Source organism: Oncorhynchus gorbuscha, linkage group LG13, assembly GCF_021184085.1.
Source record: "Oncorhynchus gorbuscha isolate QuinsamMale2020 ecotype Even-year linkage group LG13, OgorEven_v1.0, whole genome shotgun sequence".
Lineage (NCBI taxonomy): Eukaryota > Metazoa > Chordata > Actinopteri > Salmoniformes > Salmonidae > Oncorhynchus > Oncorhynchus gorbuscha.
In genome coordinates, this window is record NC_060185.1 from 26,181,168 (window position 1) to 26,199,029 (window position 17,862).

General features: G+C 44.9%; 1 protein-coding gene across 2 annotated transcripts; it reads left to right on the forward strand.

Moving 5' to 3' along the window:
- The first annotated feature begins 8,864 nt into the window (after positions 1-8,864).
- Positions 8,865-12,076, forward strand: LOC123992435 (neurofibromin-like). 2 transcript variants are annotated; one of them, XM_046293571.1, is made up of 5 exons: positions 8,865-8,982; positions 9,076-9,143; positions 11,248-11,323; positions 11,521-11,667; positions 11,747-12,076. In XM_046293571.1, the coding sequence occupies exons 3-5, from the start codon at positions 11,279-11,281 to the stop codon at positions 11,927-11,929; spliced, it is 375 nt and encodes a 124-aa protein (XP_046149527.1). In that variant the 5' UTR covers positions 8,865-8,982; positions 9,076-9,143; positions 11,248-11,278; the 3' UTR covers positions 11,930-12,076. The 2 variants fall into 2 exon arrangements, with proteins under 2 accessions (XP_046149527.1, XP_046149528.1); XM_046293572.1 differs by having other exon boundaries at positions 11,750-12,076.
- Positions 12,077-17,862: the final 5,786 nt, after the last annotated feature.

A 17,862-nucleotide genomic window follows, 5' to 3' on the forward strand; every position in this document is an offset into this window, starting at 1 on the left:
GCAATGACAGAGGTCAAACGTTTTCTGTAAGTCTTCACAAGGTTTTCACACATTGTTGCTGGTATTTTGGCCCATTCCTCCATGCAGATCTCCTCTAGAGCAGTGATGTTTTGGGGCAGTTGCTGGGCAACACGGACTTTCAACTCCCTCCAAAGATTTTCTATGGGGTTGAGATCTGGAGACTGGCTAGGCCACTCCAGGACCTTGAAATGCTTCTTACGAAGCCACTCCTTCGTTGCCCGGGCGGTGTGTTTGGGATCATTGTCATGCTGAAAGAAGTTTCATCTTCAATGCCCTTGCTGATGGAAGGAGGTTTTCACTCAAAATGTCACGATACATGGCCCCATTCATTCTGTCCTTTACGCGGATCAGTCGTCCTGGTCCCTTTGCAGAAAAACAGCCCCAAAGCATGATGTTTCCACCCCCATGCTTCACAGTAGGTATGGTGTTCTTTGGATGCAATTCAGCATTCTTTCTCCTCCAAACATGACGGGTAGAGTTTTTACCAAAAAGTTATATGTTGGTTTCATCTGACCATATGACATTCTCCCAATCTTCTTCTGGATCATCCAAATGCTCTCTAGCAAACTTCAGACGGGCCTGGACATGTACTGGCTTAAGCAGGGGGACACGTCTGGCACTGAAGAATTTGAGTCCCTGGCGGCGTAGTGTGTTACTGATGGTAGGCTTTATTACTTTGGTCCCAGCTTTGGCGGGACACAATGCAAATTGTCAGAGTAGCCGATGTGTGGGAGCACCAGTTAGTCAGGCTAATTGAGGTAATATTGTTGATCTTGGGTCAAACATTTTGGGTAGCCTTCCACAAGCTTCCCACAATAAGTTGGGTGAATTTTGGCCCATTCCTCCTGGCAGAGCTGGTGTAACTGAGTCAGATTTGTAGGCCTCCTTGCTCGCACACGCCTTTTCAGTTCTGCCCACAAATTATCTATAGGATTGAGGTCAGGGCTTTGATGGCCACTCCAATACCTTGACTTTGTTGTCCGTAAGCCAATTTGCCACAACTTTGGAAGTATGCTTGGGGTAATTGTCCATTTGGAAGACCCATTTGCGTCCAAGCTTTAACTTCCTGACTGATGTCTTAAGATGTTGATTCAATAGATCCACAATTTTCCTCCTCATGATGCCATCTATTTTGTGAAGTGCACCAGTCCCTCCTGCAGCAAAGGACACCCACAACATGATGCTGCCACCCCCATGCTTCACGGATGGTATGGTGTTCTTCAGCTTGCAAGCCTCCCCCTTTTTCCTCCAAACATAACAATGGTCATTAAGGCCAAACAGTTCTATTTGTGTTTCATCAGATGAGTACATTTCTCCAAAAAGTACAATCTTCGTCCCCATGTGCAGTTGCAAACCGTAGTCTGGCTTTTTTATGGCGGTTTTGGAGCAGTGGCTTCTTACTTGCTGAGCGGCCTTTCAGGTTATGTCGATATAGGACTCATTTTACTGCGGATATAGATACTTTTGTACCTGTTTCCTCCAGCATCTTCACAAGGTTCTTTGCTGTTGTTCTGGCATGGATTTTCACTTTTTGCACCAAAGTACGTTCATCTCTAGGAAACATACCTCCATGTCAAAATGTGGTGTAAACTGAGACGTCACCGCTCAAATTGGTAATCCAATGTTTTGAAAATAGCTGGCTAGCCGTCTGTGCAGTACATAACATGCACATATCTAATGTTATCTTAAAGCTACCTCTGCAGTTTATTTTGCCATTAATAGGATGTACATTTATCCTACTTATTCCCTGACATTGCCAAGTTCTGATTTCTCATTAATCCTCCTCCAATGTATTACACATCGCCCACTTCCTCATCAGACAGTAGCAACAAACTATAAAAGGTGCTAATTTCATTCATCAACATTTTAAAAGGGTAGTAGACATTTACAGAAGACATTTCCCCGATCATAGTCTAGCTCAAAACTAACGAGACTGTTTCAGAATGTAAAAAGTAACAGTACAAAACATACATTATTTTAGCAAACGTAAAATAAGTGAGTTTTGACTGAATAGATATTTAATGAACGTTTCAAAACAATACTACAGACCTGCTAAATTACTCACATCCAGCATAAAAACAGAATAAACTAAAATAATTATGTATTTATTTCAGATGTAACAATTGTTCATGAAGCAAACATTGTATGTTTGGTAGAATGAAGCTGTCCGCTTTCCTCCCGCTCCTTCACCCGTGGCGCTCGTTCAACATAGCATTGAGATTCCTGTGAACATCAACAGTCAAACATGTCATTCTGAACAGCAACTTCATCCTAACAACAATTTAGACCAGTTGACAATTCAACAGAATTCAGTCTTGTTCATGTTGATGATCGGTACATCATGAGACAGATAGCAAGCCATGGTATATCAGACCGTATACCCTGGGTATGAGTCAATACTACTTGTTGACTGTTGTAATTAGGTTGGTAACCCGTTTTTTAATAGCAATAAGGCACCTTGGGGGTTATATACCATGGCTAAGAGCTGTATCCAGGCACTCTGCGTTGCGCCCTGCATAAGAACAGCCCTAAGCCGTGGTATATTGTCCACATACCACAAATCCCGAGCTGCCTTATTGCTTAAAATATAAAACACAGATACATGCACATGTGAGGTTTCCAATAATAATGTTACTACTACTAGCTTGCTCTCTCCCTGCTTCTCCTGAACATGTTTATCTGATATAGCTAGTTATTGTTATCCCTTGCTCATCCAAAGCAGGCTTATCTCCTCCTTGCTAGTCTTCAGATGCTTGACTATATGATCATTATGTTGTGGCTGTAACATGGATATTGCATTAGAAAAAAAATATTATACTCTTAGAAAAAAGGGTTCCAAAATGGTTCTTCAGCTGTCCCCATAGTGTAACCCTTTTGGGTTCCAGGTAGAACCCTCTGTGGAAAGGGTTCTACCTGGAACCAACAAGGTGGTTCTACCTGGAACCAACAAGGTGGTTCTACCTGGAACCAACAAGGGTTCTTCAAAAAGTTATTTACGGGGACAGCTGAATAACTTATGTTCGTTCTCGATAGCACCTTTTTTTCCCCAAGAGTGTAGCTTTATCAGGGACATTTTCAGGAGAAGCAGTTAATTTAGCAAGCCAATAAAGTCTGATATAACAAGCTGATAATTCTTGTCTTATAGGCTTTCCTCCTCCTCACTGGTCTGCAGATGCTTTAGCGTGCGTTGAAGATGTCGTTCCCATAGCAACGATTAAAACATTCCCAAACCAGAAACCGTGGATTGATGGCAGCATTCGTGTGAAACTGAAAGCCCGAACCACTGCTTTTAATCAGGGCAAGGTGACCGGAAACATGACCGAATACAAACAGTGTAACTATTCCCTCTGCAAGGCAATCAAACAAGCTAAGCATCAGTATAGAGACAAAGTAGAATCTCAATTCAACTGCTCAGACACAAGAGGTAGGTGGCAGGGTCTACAGTCAATCACGGATTACAAAAAGAAAACCAGCCCAGTCACGGACCAGGATGTCTTGCTCCCAGGCAGACTAAATAACTTTTTTGCCCGCTTTGAGGACAATACAGTGCTACTGACACGGCCCGCAACTAAAACATGCGGACTCTCCTTCACTGCAGCCGACCTGAGGAAAACATTTAAACGTGTCAACCCTCGCAACGGCATCCCCAGCCGCGCCCTCAGAGCATGCGCAGACCAGCTGGCTGGTGTGTTTACGGACATATTCAATCAATCCCTATCCCAGTCTGTTGTTCCCACATGCTTCAAGAGGGCCACCATTGTTCCTGTTCCCAAGAAAGCTAAGGTAACTGAGCTAAACGACTAACGCCCCGTAGCACTCACTTCCGTCATCATGAAGTGCTTTGAGAGACTAGTCAAGGACCATATCACCTCCACCCTACCTGACACCCTAGACCCACTCCCAACCACACCCATGTGCTTACCGCCCAAATAGGTCCACAGACGATGCAATCTCAACCACACTGCACACTACCCTAACCCATCTGGACAAGAGGAATACCTATGTGAGAATGCTGTTCATCGACTACAGCTCGACATTTAACACCATAGTGCCCTCCAAGCTCGTCATCAAGCTCGAGACCCTGGGTCTTGACCCCGCCCTGTGCAACTGGGTACTGGACTTCCTGACGGGCCGCCCCCAGGTGGTGAGGGTAGGCAACAACATTTCCACCCCGCTGATCCTCAACACTGGGGCTCCACAAGGGTGTGTTCTGAGCCCTCTCCTGTAATACCTGTACACCAACGACTGCGTGGCCACGCACGCCTCCAACTCAATCATCAAGTTTGTGGACGACACAACAGTGGTAGGCTTGATTACCAACAACGACGAGACGGCCTACAGGGAGGAGGTGAGGGCCCTCGGAGTGTGGTGTCAGGAAAATAACCTCACACTCAACGTCAACAAAACTAAGGAGATGATTGTGGACTTCAGGAAACAGCAGAGGGAACACCCCCCTATCCACATTGATGGAACAGTAGTGGAGAGGGTAGTAAGTTTTAAGTTCCTTGGCGTACACATCACAGACAAACTGAATTGGTCCACCCACACAGACAGCATCGTGAAGAAGGCGCAGCAGCACCTCTTCAACCTCAGGAGGCTGAAGAAATTCGGCTTGTCACCAAAAGCACTCACAAACTTCTACAGATGCACAATCGAGAGCATCCTGTCGGGCTGTATCACCGCCTGGTACGGCACTTTGTTTACATACTCATCTCATATACTGCACTCAATACCATCTACTGTATCTTGCCTATGCCGCTCTGTACCATCACTCACTCATATATCTTTATGTACATATTCTTATCCCCTTACACTTGTGTCTATAAGGTAGTAGTTTTGGAATTGTTAGCTAGATTACTTGTTGGTTATTACTGCATTGTCGGAACTAGAAGCACAAGCATTTCGCTACACTCGCATTAACATCTGCTAACCATGTGTATGTGACAAATAAAATTGGATTTGATTTGCTTTACATTTCCTAGAACTAACAACTTTATCAGATAGACATTTTCAGGAAAAGCAGGTAATTTAGCAAGCCAATAAAATACCCATTGCATTGGTTCAAACTTGAAACATAGCTAATCAAAATAGAGATCTTACCTTTTTATCTCTGTAGCAGTTTGCTCTCACCTTGTCTGGGCACTGCAAAAGCCAGATCTTATTCCACGTTCTCTTTTGTCAAGATTCTGCAAGGAGCAAGTCTGTTCTGTTAGAGTTGCGTAAATTCGAATCTGGTATCAGGATAAACATGACAAAGAGTCACCGATTGTATATTATGTATTTTTTATTAGCTAAGCAATAAATGGCAGAACAGGGAACTGACAGGATGTACGTAAACAGCTGTTCTTATACTGTGATAGACATTGTTCCAACCAGTCTGTTGGCCTATCACAGTAGAGGCTGAGCGTGGTTTAGACTTGCTCAGCCTATCGCGGCAGGGTAGCCTAGTGGTTAGAGCGTTGGACTAGTAATCGGAAGGTTGAGTTCAAACCCCCCAGCTGACAAGGTAAAAATCTGTCGTTCTGCCCCTGAACAGGCAGTTAACCCACTGTTCCCAGGCCGTCATTGAAAATAAGAATTTGTTCTTAACTGACTTGCCTGGTTAAATAAAGGTCAAATAAAAAAATACAATAAAAATCGCAGGCGCTCAGGCGGGTCCCCGCCTCTTGGCGCTTCTTGGAGTCCTCCCTCCGTCGATGTATAGATTCTTACTGTTCTGGTATCACAGTCTAGTTATAACAGTTGTTCAGTATTTTTCCATCTCAGTTAAACCTCGTGATGACCACCCCTCCCTATACCTGATTAACCACAACTTTGTAAGATAGGGCAAGTCACACCATGTGCTCAATATTGTTACATACAAACACAAGGACAAAGCATCTGCTGGGCTGTTATCTACAGTTTTGCAACATGCAGGTCACACACACAAACAGGCAAGTAGATGTAGCAAGCAGTTGTTTAATCTCATGATGATGCTCAAGTGCACAAATGCAGATACCTCACACAGCCAACATCAGATAATATTTAATCATATATATAGTAATGGCTATAATGTAAAATACGGAATCACACAGTTCTCCTAAAACATGAGCTAATAGCTAAGTTAGCCAACTTGAGCAAATACATCTCAGCTTGCCAACTAGCAAATCCAAACAATTACACAACAAATATACACAAAGTAAACAATTATTTTCTAAACGAATGTTAATCTCAACCAAATGACAAGTATAAATAACTATTGCTATGTCCCACAATGTAACAACCATTAGTTACAGGCTAGACAGAAGACTATTACTAGCTTGTTAACTAACTATTTAAATTAAAATAAGTTGCTAGCCAGCGTCAACTTTGTAGTTGTAATGCTATGTGGGAAAAGTTGTTTTCATTTCTTCTTCCATTTCTCACCAACGCCTTGACTAATTTGAACAATTTGATCCATATTTAGAAACTCCCTCCCTGGGTAAGCGATTCATCTCAACAGGCCGGAAGTCAAACAAAGTCAAACAAAGTCAAACTCACGGAAAGTGAGGTGGGAGGGGCTACAATATGGTACTTTCAGACCCATGAAATGTACCCGTTACGACACAGGCGTTCAGAACGTGTGCAATGGTACAATTTCATGCGTCTGAAAGTACAATATTCAAGCGTTCTAATCACCTGTAAATTAACATTGAATAGGTGTAATGATCACGTGTAAAAAAGACCATAACACACGTTCTAATCACCTGTAAATTAACATTGAACAGGTTTAATGATCACGTGTAAAAATGACCATAACACACGTTCTAATCACCTGTAAATTAACATTGAACAGGTGTAATGATCACGTGTAAAAATGACCATAACACACGTTCTAATCACCTGTAAATTAACATTGAACAGGTGTAATGATCGCGTGTAAAAATGACCATAACACACGTTCTAATCACCTGTAAATTAACATTGAACAGGTGTAATGATCACGTGTAAAAATGACCATAACACACGTTCTAATCACCTGTAAATTAACATTGAACAGGTGTAATGATCACGTGTAAAAATGACCATAACACATGTTCTAATAAAATGTAAATGAACATTGAACAGGTGTAAAAATGCCCACAACAAGCATTCTAATCACCTGTCAATACACACTGGACTGGGGTAGATTTACCTTAGGGTATTTTTTCAGTCTTTTAGTGTTAAATTGTTATTCTTTTTTTTATCCTCGTATGTAGTAAATATTTCTTTTTTTATTTTCATCGTTTTTTCATGTGAAGTGCATTGTGTTGCATTCGTGTCTGAAATGTGCTATTGGGGCACCCGAGTGATGCAGTAGTCTGAGACACTGCATCCCAGTGCAGGAAGTTCTGCATCCCAGTGCAACTGGTTCAAATCCAGGCTGCATCACATCTGGCCGTAATTGGGAGTCTTATAGGGCTTCGCACAATTGGCCCAGCGTCGGCCCCTTCGCACAATTGGCCCATTTGTTCTTCTTACCAGGATCTCAGTGATCACTGCCTCATTGCCTGCGTGGGTGATGGGTCCGCGGTCAAACGAAGGCCTTTCTAATCAACCTGGCCTGGGTATCCTGGAAGGATATTGACCTCCTCCCATCAGTAGAGGATGCCTGGTTGCTCGTTAAAAGTGCTTTCCTGCCATCTTAAATAAGCATGCCCCATTAAAAAAAATGTAGAACTAAGAACAAATATAGCCCTTGGTTCACCCCAGACTTGACTGCCCTTGACCAGCACGAAAACATCCTGTGGTGTTCAGAATTAGCATCGAATAGCCCCCGCGATACGCAACTTTTCAGGGAAGTCAGGAACCAATATTTGCATCCTGTAGCACTAATTCCAAAATGTTTTGGGACACTGTAAAGTCCATGGAGAATAAGAGCACCTCCTCCCAGCTGCCCACTGCACTGAGGCTAGGAAACATTGTTACCACCAATAAATCTACACTAATCGATCATTTCAATAAGCATTTTTCCAACTGGAAAGCCCCTACCCCGGTCACCAGCTCAGCCTCCCCTGCAGCAACTTACCCAAGCACCCCCCCGCTTCTCCTTCACCCATATCCAGACAGCTGATGTTCTTTAAGGGCTGCAAAATCTGGATCCCTACAAATCAGCTGGGCTAGACAATCTGGACCCTCTCTTTCTAAAATGATCCACCAAAATTGTTGCAACCCCGATTACTAGCCTGTTCAACCTCTCTTTCGTATCGTCTGAAATCCCCAAAGGTTGGAAAGCTGTAAAAGGAAGGGGGAGACACTCTAGACCCAAAGGGGGAGACACTCTAGACCCAAACTGTTATAGACCTATATCCATCCTGCCCGGACTTTCTAAATTCTTTCGAAAGCCAAGTTAACAAACAGATCACCGACCATTTTGAATCCCACCGTACCTTCTCCGCTATGCAATCCGGTTTCTGAGCTGGTCGAGAGCGTGGCTGAGGTGCACCCAACGTCCTAAACGGTATCATAACCGCCATCAATAAGAGACAATACTGTGCAGCAGTCTTCATCGACCTGGCCAAGGCTTTCGACTCTGTCAATCACCGTATTCTTATCGGCAGATTCAATAGCCTTGGTTTCTCAAATGACCGCCTTGCCTGTTTCGCCAACTACTTCTCAGAGTTCAGTGTGTCAAATCGGAGGGCCCGTTGTCCGGAACTCTGGCAGTCTCTATGGGGGTGCCACAGGGTTACAGCCTCTACAAGGCTGTCCTCTTTTCCCTCTCTTCCACCCCCTCTTCTTTCCCTCCTTTCTCCTGAGAAACTGGTAGAATTATATCTCTGCATGTCATGTTTGACTGGACGAACTTGTGCCATGGCAGTGTCTGAGAGTCCTTATCCATTGTGTTCTCCCTCAGGTTGCAGGAGCTGACAGTCTGCTCAGAAGACACTGTGGATGTGCACGATATAGAGCTCATGCAGTACATCAATGTGGACTGCTCCAAACTTAAAAGACTGCTCCAAGGTAGCTACACACTCACTCAATTCCTTGTTTGTCATACTCGTTTTTAAATAGTTTTTTGCTAATACTCTATGACTTTTTACTACATCCTCTCAGAAACGGTATTAAAATTCAAAGCCCTGAAGAAACCTGCCCAACTTGCCGTCATTAACAGTTTGGAAAAGGTTTGTGCACCAATATATCTATATTCAGTGCTGCTGTTTTGTGTTTATGTTTTGGTGTATTATTATATACTACATGGCCAAAGGTATGTGGACACCCCTTCAAATGAGTGGTTTTGGCTATTTCAGCCACACCAGTTGCTGACCGGTGAGCCGTGAAGTGATGGGCCACAAGCTCACAGAATGGGACCACTGAGTGCTGAAGTGCGTAGTGTACTTGCCTGTTTTTGGTTGCAATACTCACTACCGAGTTCCAAACTGCCTCTGGAAGCAACGTCAGCACAAAAACTGATGTTGGGCCGAGCAGACGCACACAAGCCTAAGATCACCATGCACAATGGCAAGCGTTGGCTGAAGTGGTGTAAAGCTCATCACCATTGGACTCTGGAGCAGTGGTTCACCATCTGGCAGTCCGACTGACAAATCTGCATGTGCCAGGAAAATGCTACCTGCCCCAATGCGTAGTGTCAAGTGTACAGTTTGGTGGAGGAGGAACAATGGTCTGTGGCTGTTTTTCATGGTTCAGGCTAGGCCCCTTAGTTCCAGTGAAGGGAAATCTAAACTCTACAGCTTACAATGACATTCTAGGCGATTCTGTGCTTACAACTTTGTGGCAACAGTTTGGAGAAGGCCCTTTCCTGTTTCAGCATGACAATGCCCCCATGCACAAAGCAAGGTCCATACAGAAATGGTTTGTTGAGACCGGTGTGGTAGATCTTGACTGGCCTGCACAGAGCCCTGACCTCAACCCCATCGAACACCTTTGGGATGAATTGGAATGCCGACTGCGCGCCGGGCCTAATCGCACAACATCAGTGCCCAACCTCACTAATGCTCTTGCAGCTGAATGGAATCAAGTTTTCGCAGCAGTGTTTGAACATCTAGTGGCAAGCCTTCCCAGTAGAGTGGAGGCTGTTATTGTAGCAAAGGGGGACCAACTCCTTATTAATGCCCATGATTTTAGAATGAGATGTTTGACTAGCAGGTGTCCACATACCATTGAACATGTAGTGTATTATTCATGGTATTCACTATTGCCACCTCTTGGCTGCTGGTGAAATGTTTAAAATACAATTTTCCACTTTGAGGACATCACAGGTTGCAGGTTTCCATTGATGCAGGTTTCCATTGATGCAGGTTTCCATTGATGCAGGTTTCCATTGATGCAGGTTTCCATTGATGCAGGTTTCCATTGATGCAGGTTTCCATTGATGCAGGTTTTCATTGATGCAGGTTTCCATTGATGCAGGTTTCCATTGATGCAGGTTTCCATTGATGCAGGTTTCCATTGATGCAGGTTTCCATTGATGCAGGTTTCCATTGATGCAGGTTTCCATTGATGCAGGTTTCCATTGATGCAGGTTTATTGGAAAAAACATTGAAATGTGTAATGAAATGGCAGCTATAGGAAAAATGCTCTAAAGATTGACACCATTTTTTAAACTTTCTTTATTGCTACAAATGATGATAGAAGCAATGTTTTTCAAATAAATGTTGATTGCCAAATAGTGTTGACGGTACGCAGAGCACTATGCAAGTTTTACTATCCCATTATTTCAGATCAACTGCAGTGCAAGGTTCACCATGACAATAAATTGGCACATAGGAATTATTAGACTATGGCAGATTAGTAAATTCTTGCGCTCTATCCATGCTGGCCTTTGTGGGCTACCTGAGACATGAGACAGATGGCTGGGAGGGAATCCAGGCTGTCGCCATATTATTCATGTGCAATTTGCCTAAATGGATAATGGAAACACTTCAACTCCTTCATGTTTATTCAACACTAGGTTTTTGTGAAAACGTCTTCAGTTTGTTGGTGTGACGTCATTACGTCCAGCTGTTTTTATCGACAAAAGACAGTTGGATGGAAATGCACCGTAGCAGGCAATTGATCTGTGGCTTCGGAAAGTATTCAGACCCCTGGACTTTTTCGACATTTTGTTACATTACAGCCTTATTCAAATTTTTTTTTGCAAATGTATTAAAATTATTTTCTATTCAAACGTTCTAAATGTCGCCAATAAATCACTGGAAAAGTTAATGGAAACATAGCTACTGTCCCATTCTAGAGAGGACAGTTCTAAATATTTGTGTTCCTCCCCAGGCCTTTTGGAACTGGGAAGAGAACTACCCTGATGAGTTTACCATGCTCTACCAGAGACCACAGACAGACATGGCAGGTCAGTATTCTCAAGTGCTTTGTATTGGACTGAAACACAATGCAGATGCTATCATTACATGCACTTTTCATTTTACATTTTTTTTTAAATGTGAAATCTTCAGTCTCAAAGGGACTGTAGGGAACAGATCAGGACGATAAATAAGAAGTATGATGAGTTAAGGGCTATCTCACTCGTCTGTCTGGCACGCCCTTTAGATGCTGTTTGACCTGGTGGACAGCTTTGCTGAGAGTGCCAAGAGGAAGGCAGTGGTGTGGCCTCTACAGATCATCCTACTCATCCTCTGTCCCGAGATCACACACATCATCTCTCGAGAGTTGGTGGAGGAGAGCAAGGCCAACAAGGTGAGATGAGTGCGCGCACACACACACTGGGATTAAATAGTTGCTCTCTCTATCAGCCACACTACCTATCTCGTTACAGAAGCTGTTCCTGGAGAGCTTGAGGAAGGCTCTAGCAGGCCAGGGGGGCAGCAAGCAACTAACAGAGAGTGCAGCCATCGCCTGTGTCAAACTGTGCAAGGCCTCCACCTACATCAACCGGGAGGACCACTCGGGCATCTTCCTCCTGGTGCAGTCCATGGTGGTGGACCTCGAGGTCAGATAAACAAAACACTCTGTCGCCCTCTGGGGGCTAGGGAACACTACAGCAGTGGTGGGCACACCATGGGCACCCTCATAGATATCATCCTAACCAACTTGCCCTCTAAATACACCTCTGCTGTCTTCAACCAAGATCTCAGCGATCACTGCCTCAGCGATCACTGACCTCCACTCATCACTGTCAAACGCTTCCTGAAACACTTCAGCGAGCAGGCCTTTCTAATCGACCTGGCCGGGGTATCCTGGAAGGATATTGATCTCATCCCGTCAGTAGAGGATGCCTGGATATTTTTTTAAAATGCCTTCTTTACCATCTTAAATAAACATGCCCCATTCAAGAAATTTAGAACCAGGAACAGATATAGCCCTTGGTTCTCCCCAGACCTGACTGCCCTTAACCAACACAAAAACATCCTATGGCATTCTGCATTAGCATCGAACAGCCCCCGTGATATGCAGCTGTTCAGGGAAGCTAGAAACCATTATACACAGGCAGATAGAAATGCCAAGGCTAGCTTTTTCAAGCAGAAATTTGCTTCCTGCAACACTAACTCAAAAAAGTTCTAGGACACTGTAAAGTCCATGGAGAATAAGAACACCTCCACCCAGCTGCCCACTGCACTGAAGATAGGAAACACTGTCACCACTGATAAATCCACCACAATTGAGAATTTCAATAAGCATTTTTCCACGGCTGGCCATGCTTTCCACCTGGCTACTCCTACCCTGGTCAACAGCACTGCACCCCCAACAGCAACTCGCCCAAGCCTTCCCCATTTCTCCTTCTCACAAATCCGTTCAGCTGATGTTCTGAGAGAGCTGCAAAATCTGGACCCCTACAAATCAACCGGGCTAGACAATCTGGACCCTTTCTTTCTAAAAATTATCTGCCGAAATTGTTGCCACCCCTATTACTAGCCTGTTCAACCTCTCTTTCGTGTTGTCTGAGATTCCCAAAGATTGGAAAGCAGCTGCGGTCATCCCCTTCTTCAAAGGGGGGGGGGGACTCTTGACCCAAACTGCTACAGACCTATATCTATCCTACCATGCCTTTCTAAGGTCTTCGAAAGCCAAGTCAACAAACAGATTACCGACCATTTCGAATCTCACCATACCTTCTCTGCTATGCAATCTGGTTTCCGAGCTGGTCATGGGTGCACCTCAGCCACGCTCAAGATCCTAAATGATATCATAACCGCCATCGATAAAAGACAGTACTGTGCAGCCGTCTTCACATTCTTATCGGCAAGACTCAATATCCTTGGCTTCTCAAATGACTGCCTCGCCTGGTTCACCAACTACTTCTCAGATAGAGTTCAGTGTGTCAAATCGGAGAGCCTGTCTCTGGCAGTCTCTATGGGGGTGCCACAGGGTTCAATTATCGGGCTGACTCTTTTCTCTGTATATATCAATGATGTCGCTCTTGCTGCTGGTGATTCTCTGATCCTACTCTACGCAGACGACACCATTCTATATACATCTGTCCCTTCTTTGGAGACTGTGTTAACAAACCTCCAAACAAGCTTTAATGGCATACCACACTCCTTCCGTGGCCTCCAACTGCTTTTAAATGCTAGGAAAACTAAATGCATGCTCTTCAACCGATTGTTGCCCGCACCCACCCGCCGGACTAGCATCACTACTCTGGACGGTTCTGACTTAGAATATGTGGACAACTACAAATACCTAGGTGTCTGGTTAGACTGTAAACTCTCCTTCCAGACTCACATTAAGTATCTCCAATTCAAAATTAAATCTAGAATTGGCTTCCTATTTCACAACAAAGCATCTTTCACTCATGCTGCCAAACATACCCGTGTAAAACTGACCATCCTACCGATCCTTGACTTCGGTGATGTTATTTACAAAGTAGCCTCCAACACTCCATCACAGTGCCATCCGTTTTGTCACCAAAGCCCCATATACTACCCACCACTGCGACCTGTATGTTCTCGTTGGCTAGCTCTCACTACATATTTGTCCCCAAACTCACTGGCTCCAGGTCATCTATATCTCAGCTCACTAGTCATCATAGCAACACCCACCCGTAGCATGCGCTCCAGCAGGTATATTTCACTGGTCATCCCCAGTCAACATTTCATTTGGCCGCCTTTCCTTCCAGTTCTCTGCTGCCAATGACTGGAACGAATTGCAAAAATCACTGAAGCTGGAATCTTATATCTCCCTCTCTAACTTTAAGCATCAGCTGTCAGCTTCCCGATGTGTACTGTACCTGTACACAGCCAATCTGTAAATACCCAACTACCTCATCCCCATATTGTTATTTATCCTCTTGCTCTTTTGCACCCCAGTATCTCTACTTGCACATCACCATCTGCACATCTATCACTCCAGTGTTTATGCTAAATTGTAATTATTTCACCTCTATGGCCTATTTATTGCCTTACCTCCCTACTCTTCTACATTTGCACACTCTGTACATAGATGTTTCTATTGTGTTATTGACTTTACGTTTGCTTATGTGTAACTCTGTGTTGTTGTTTTTGTCGCACTGATTTGCTTTATCTTGGCCAGGTCGCAGTTGTAAATGAGAACTTGTTCTCAACTGGTCAACCTGGTTAAATATAGGTGAAATAAAAAAATAGATAAATAAACTGGCATTGGTTATTTGGACCAACAGGATGGAGGATATGTAATGTCATTTTGTATTATCAGAGAACAATCTTTGCAAAATAAGGCTCTTGATATGTTATTAACTTGAGGCATGAAATCATGTATAAAATAATTGGAATGTTAATGACATCTCCATGGGTCCACCTTGGGGAGGAGTCAAAGGTCATACCTGTGTGCATTTTGCTATACATTGATGAGACAGAATGGGCAGCTCTGGGATGTGCTTTATTATCACATTGCACCATAGATGATAACTACACCAAACTTCCCACAGAACAAGGACACCCATTGGAAAAGTTTCATAGAGTCATCATAGATTTAATGTAAAATCAGTCACAACAACCTATTTTCAAGTTGGCCGCCATTCGTTTGAATGTGGAGGAACTGAATAGATTTTTCGGGGCATAAATTAAAACCTCTTAAGGATCAGACCCTTTTTTCAAATGTTTACCTAAAATGACTTAGGAGTCAAGGCCTAATATAGATTTTGGCCTCTAGTTGGCAGCAGTGTATGTGCAAGGTTTTAGACTGATTCAATGAGCCATTGCATTTCTGTTCAAAATGTTGTGTCAAGACTGCCCAAATGTGCCAAATTGGTTTATTAACATTTGTTTTTGTTTGTTTAAAAAAAAATGTACCCCCTTTTCTCCCCAATTTTGTGGTATCCAATTGTTAGTAGTTACTATCTTGTCTCATCGCTACAACTCCCGTATGGGCTTGGGAGAGACAAAGGTCAAAAGCCATGCATCTTAACACAGCGCGCATCTAACCCGGAAGCCAGCCTCACCAATGTGTCAGAGGAAACACTGTGCTCCTGGCAACCTGGTGAGCATGCACTGCGCCCAGCCCACCACAGGAGTCACTAGTGTGTGATGAGACAAGGATATCCCTACCAGCCAAACCCTCCCTAACCCAGATGACGCTAAGCCAATTGTAATATCTACTGTAAATTGGGTAGTGCAATTAGATTAACAAGAATTTAAGCTTTCTGCCCATATCAGATATGTCTATTTCCTGGGAAATGTTCTTGTTGCTTTCAACCTCATGCTAATCACATTAGCCTACGTTAGCTCAAATGTTCCGACTGGGACCCACTGATCCTGTAAATAATTGTGTAATAAGACTAATAAAGCTTGAAAATGTGTGATATTGTGAGGAAAATGCTAAAAGATGTCCCAGTATATGTATTTAGTAAAATATTATCAGGGTGTCTGCTAAGTTACTAAAATGTAAATGTAATACTGGTAGAAATATGACAAAATGCTGAAAATAAGGTCAGGATATGATGGGCTGAGGAGATCATATACGTTTCCTTCTATGAGATAATATCAGTCATTTAACATGACCTTTATCAATTATGAAGCCTTTATGTGCTTTATGTGCATAAATGCTTTAAAAAACGAAATGTAACGTTAGCCGATGAAGATTATCTCATAGAACAAAACATATAACATTTTCTAAGCCTGTATTTACCAAATAACACATTTTCGGCAATAATTTAAAAAAATAATAATACAAAAACGCATTTTATCACCCTATAGGCTTTCGAACGAACCATGGCGGAGTTAGTGCCTACTGCCCTGGGATTGGCTCCGGCTCTCTTGGTCAGCCCCAGCCCTCTCTGGGTGAATTTAGTAACATCCCCTGGTGGCCACAGGCAGGGGATGGGCCCTCTCTCTGGCGGTCAGCCCCAGCCCTCTCTGGGTGAATTTAGTAACATCCCCTGGTGGCCACAGGCAGGGGATGGGCCCTCTCTCTGGCGGTCAGCCCCAGCCCTCTCTGGGTGAATTTAGTAGCACCCCCTGGTGGCCACAGGCAGGGGATGGGCCCTCTCTCTGGCGGTCGGCCCCCCCTCCCTGGGTTTGTCCATCCCTCTCTGGCTGCCTCCCCCTCTCTTCCTGGTGAAGAGAGCAGGGTGCATGTAGTGGCGCCGCCTGGGGGTCGAGGGCAGGGGGTCAGCCCCCCTCTAAAGGGGACACCCCCACCCTCCCTGGGGCGGCCCCAGCCCTCTCTGGCCCTCTCCCCCATCTCCCTGGTGCAGGTAGCTGGCTGGTTGTAGTGGCACCCCCTTTTGGCCGTGGGTGGGGGTCGGCACCCCTCTCCGGGGGTTGGCCCCCCTTTCCCTGGGTTGGCCTCATCCCTCTCTGGCCCTCTGTAGGGACCTAGGTCGCCCCCTCTCCCTGGGTCTGCCTCAGATTTCTGGCCCTTTCCCCCCATATTCCTGGGGAAGGGAGCTATGTGGACGTATTGGCGCCCCCTGGTTGCCATGGACAGAGGTTGGCCCCCTTCTCTGGGGGACGGCCCCTTCACTTGGTCGACCTCAGCCCTCTCCCCTCATATCCCTGGTTCAGGGAGCTGGCTGGATGTACTGGTGCCCCCTGGTGGCCGTGGGCGGAGGTAGGCACCCCCCTCTGGGGGTCGGGCCCCCCTACCTGGGTCAGCCTCAGCCCTCTCCGGCCCTTCCCCCCATATCTCTGGGGAAGGGAGCTGGCTGGATTGGCCCCCGTGCCAGGGGGTCGGTCCACCCATTCTCTGGAGTGAGACTCTAGACAGAGCCTCTGAGTTAGAGCATCAACATCAGCACACAGAACAGGTGTATTGAACGTATGTAATGCACACTGAACAGGTGTAATGAACGTGTGTAATGCACACAGAACAGGTGTAATGAACAAACATTCTAATCACCTGTAAACACACTGGACAGGTGAAAAAATCACATGTACAAAAAATAACATTTGACACTTGAAAAGGCAAGTGAAAAATGATCATAACAGGTGTTCAAATCACCTGTAAACACACACTATACAGGCAAACAATCACATGTACAAAAAAATGACTTTTGACACTTGAAAAAAGCAAGTGATAAATGATAATTGTAAGTGTTCAGACGTGTCCGGATAAGACAATTTAAACATGTTGACCTTCCATACGGGGGTGCCTAAGCTTGAGAGGTTTCTTGCCCCGGTTGGCTCGGAAGGCGCCCATCCCACGTCAGGCCTCAGCCGGATCGTCAGGTTTTTACCCCCAGACGGCTCGTCAGGCTGCTACGCCTCAGCCGGATCTTCAGGCTCCCATGGTCCAGCGGGATCCTCAGGTTGACACACCTCAACTGGGTCGTCAGGCTCCCACGCCTCAGCCGGTTCGCCAGGCTTCCATGCCCCTGCCGGTTTGTCTGGATTTTACGCCCTGCTGGTTTGTCCAGCGTCCGTGCCTCGGCAGGCCTGTCAGGCTCGCCCAGGTGGATGGTGGCACCCCTCTGAGGAGGGGGTACTGTCATGCCTGCTACTGCTCCCTTTCCCTGGC

Coding starts and splice junctions, on each gene's coding strand:
- LOC123992435 (XM_046293571.1), top strand. CDS start 11,279: ATGAGTTTACCATGCTCTACCAGAGACCACAGACAGACATGGCAG. Junction 11,324..11,520: donor ACCACAGACAGACATGGCAG/GTCAGTATTCTC, acceptor CACGCCCTTTAG/ATGCTGTTTGACCTGGTGGA. Junction 11,668..11,746: donor AGGAGAGCAAGGCCAACAAG/GTGAGATGAGTG, acceptor ATCTCGTTACAG/AAGCTGTTCCTGGAGAGCTT.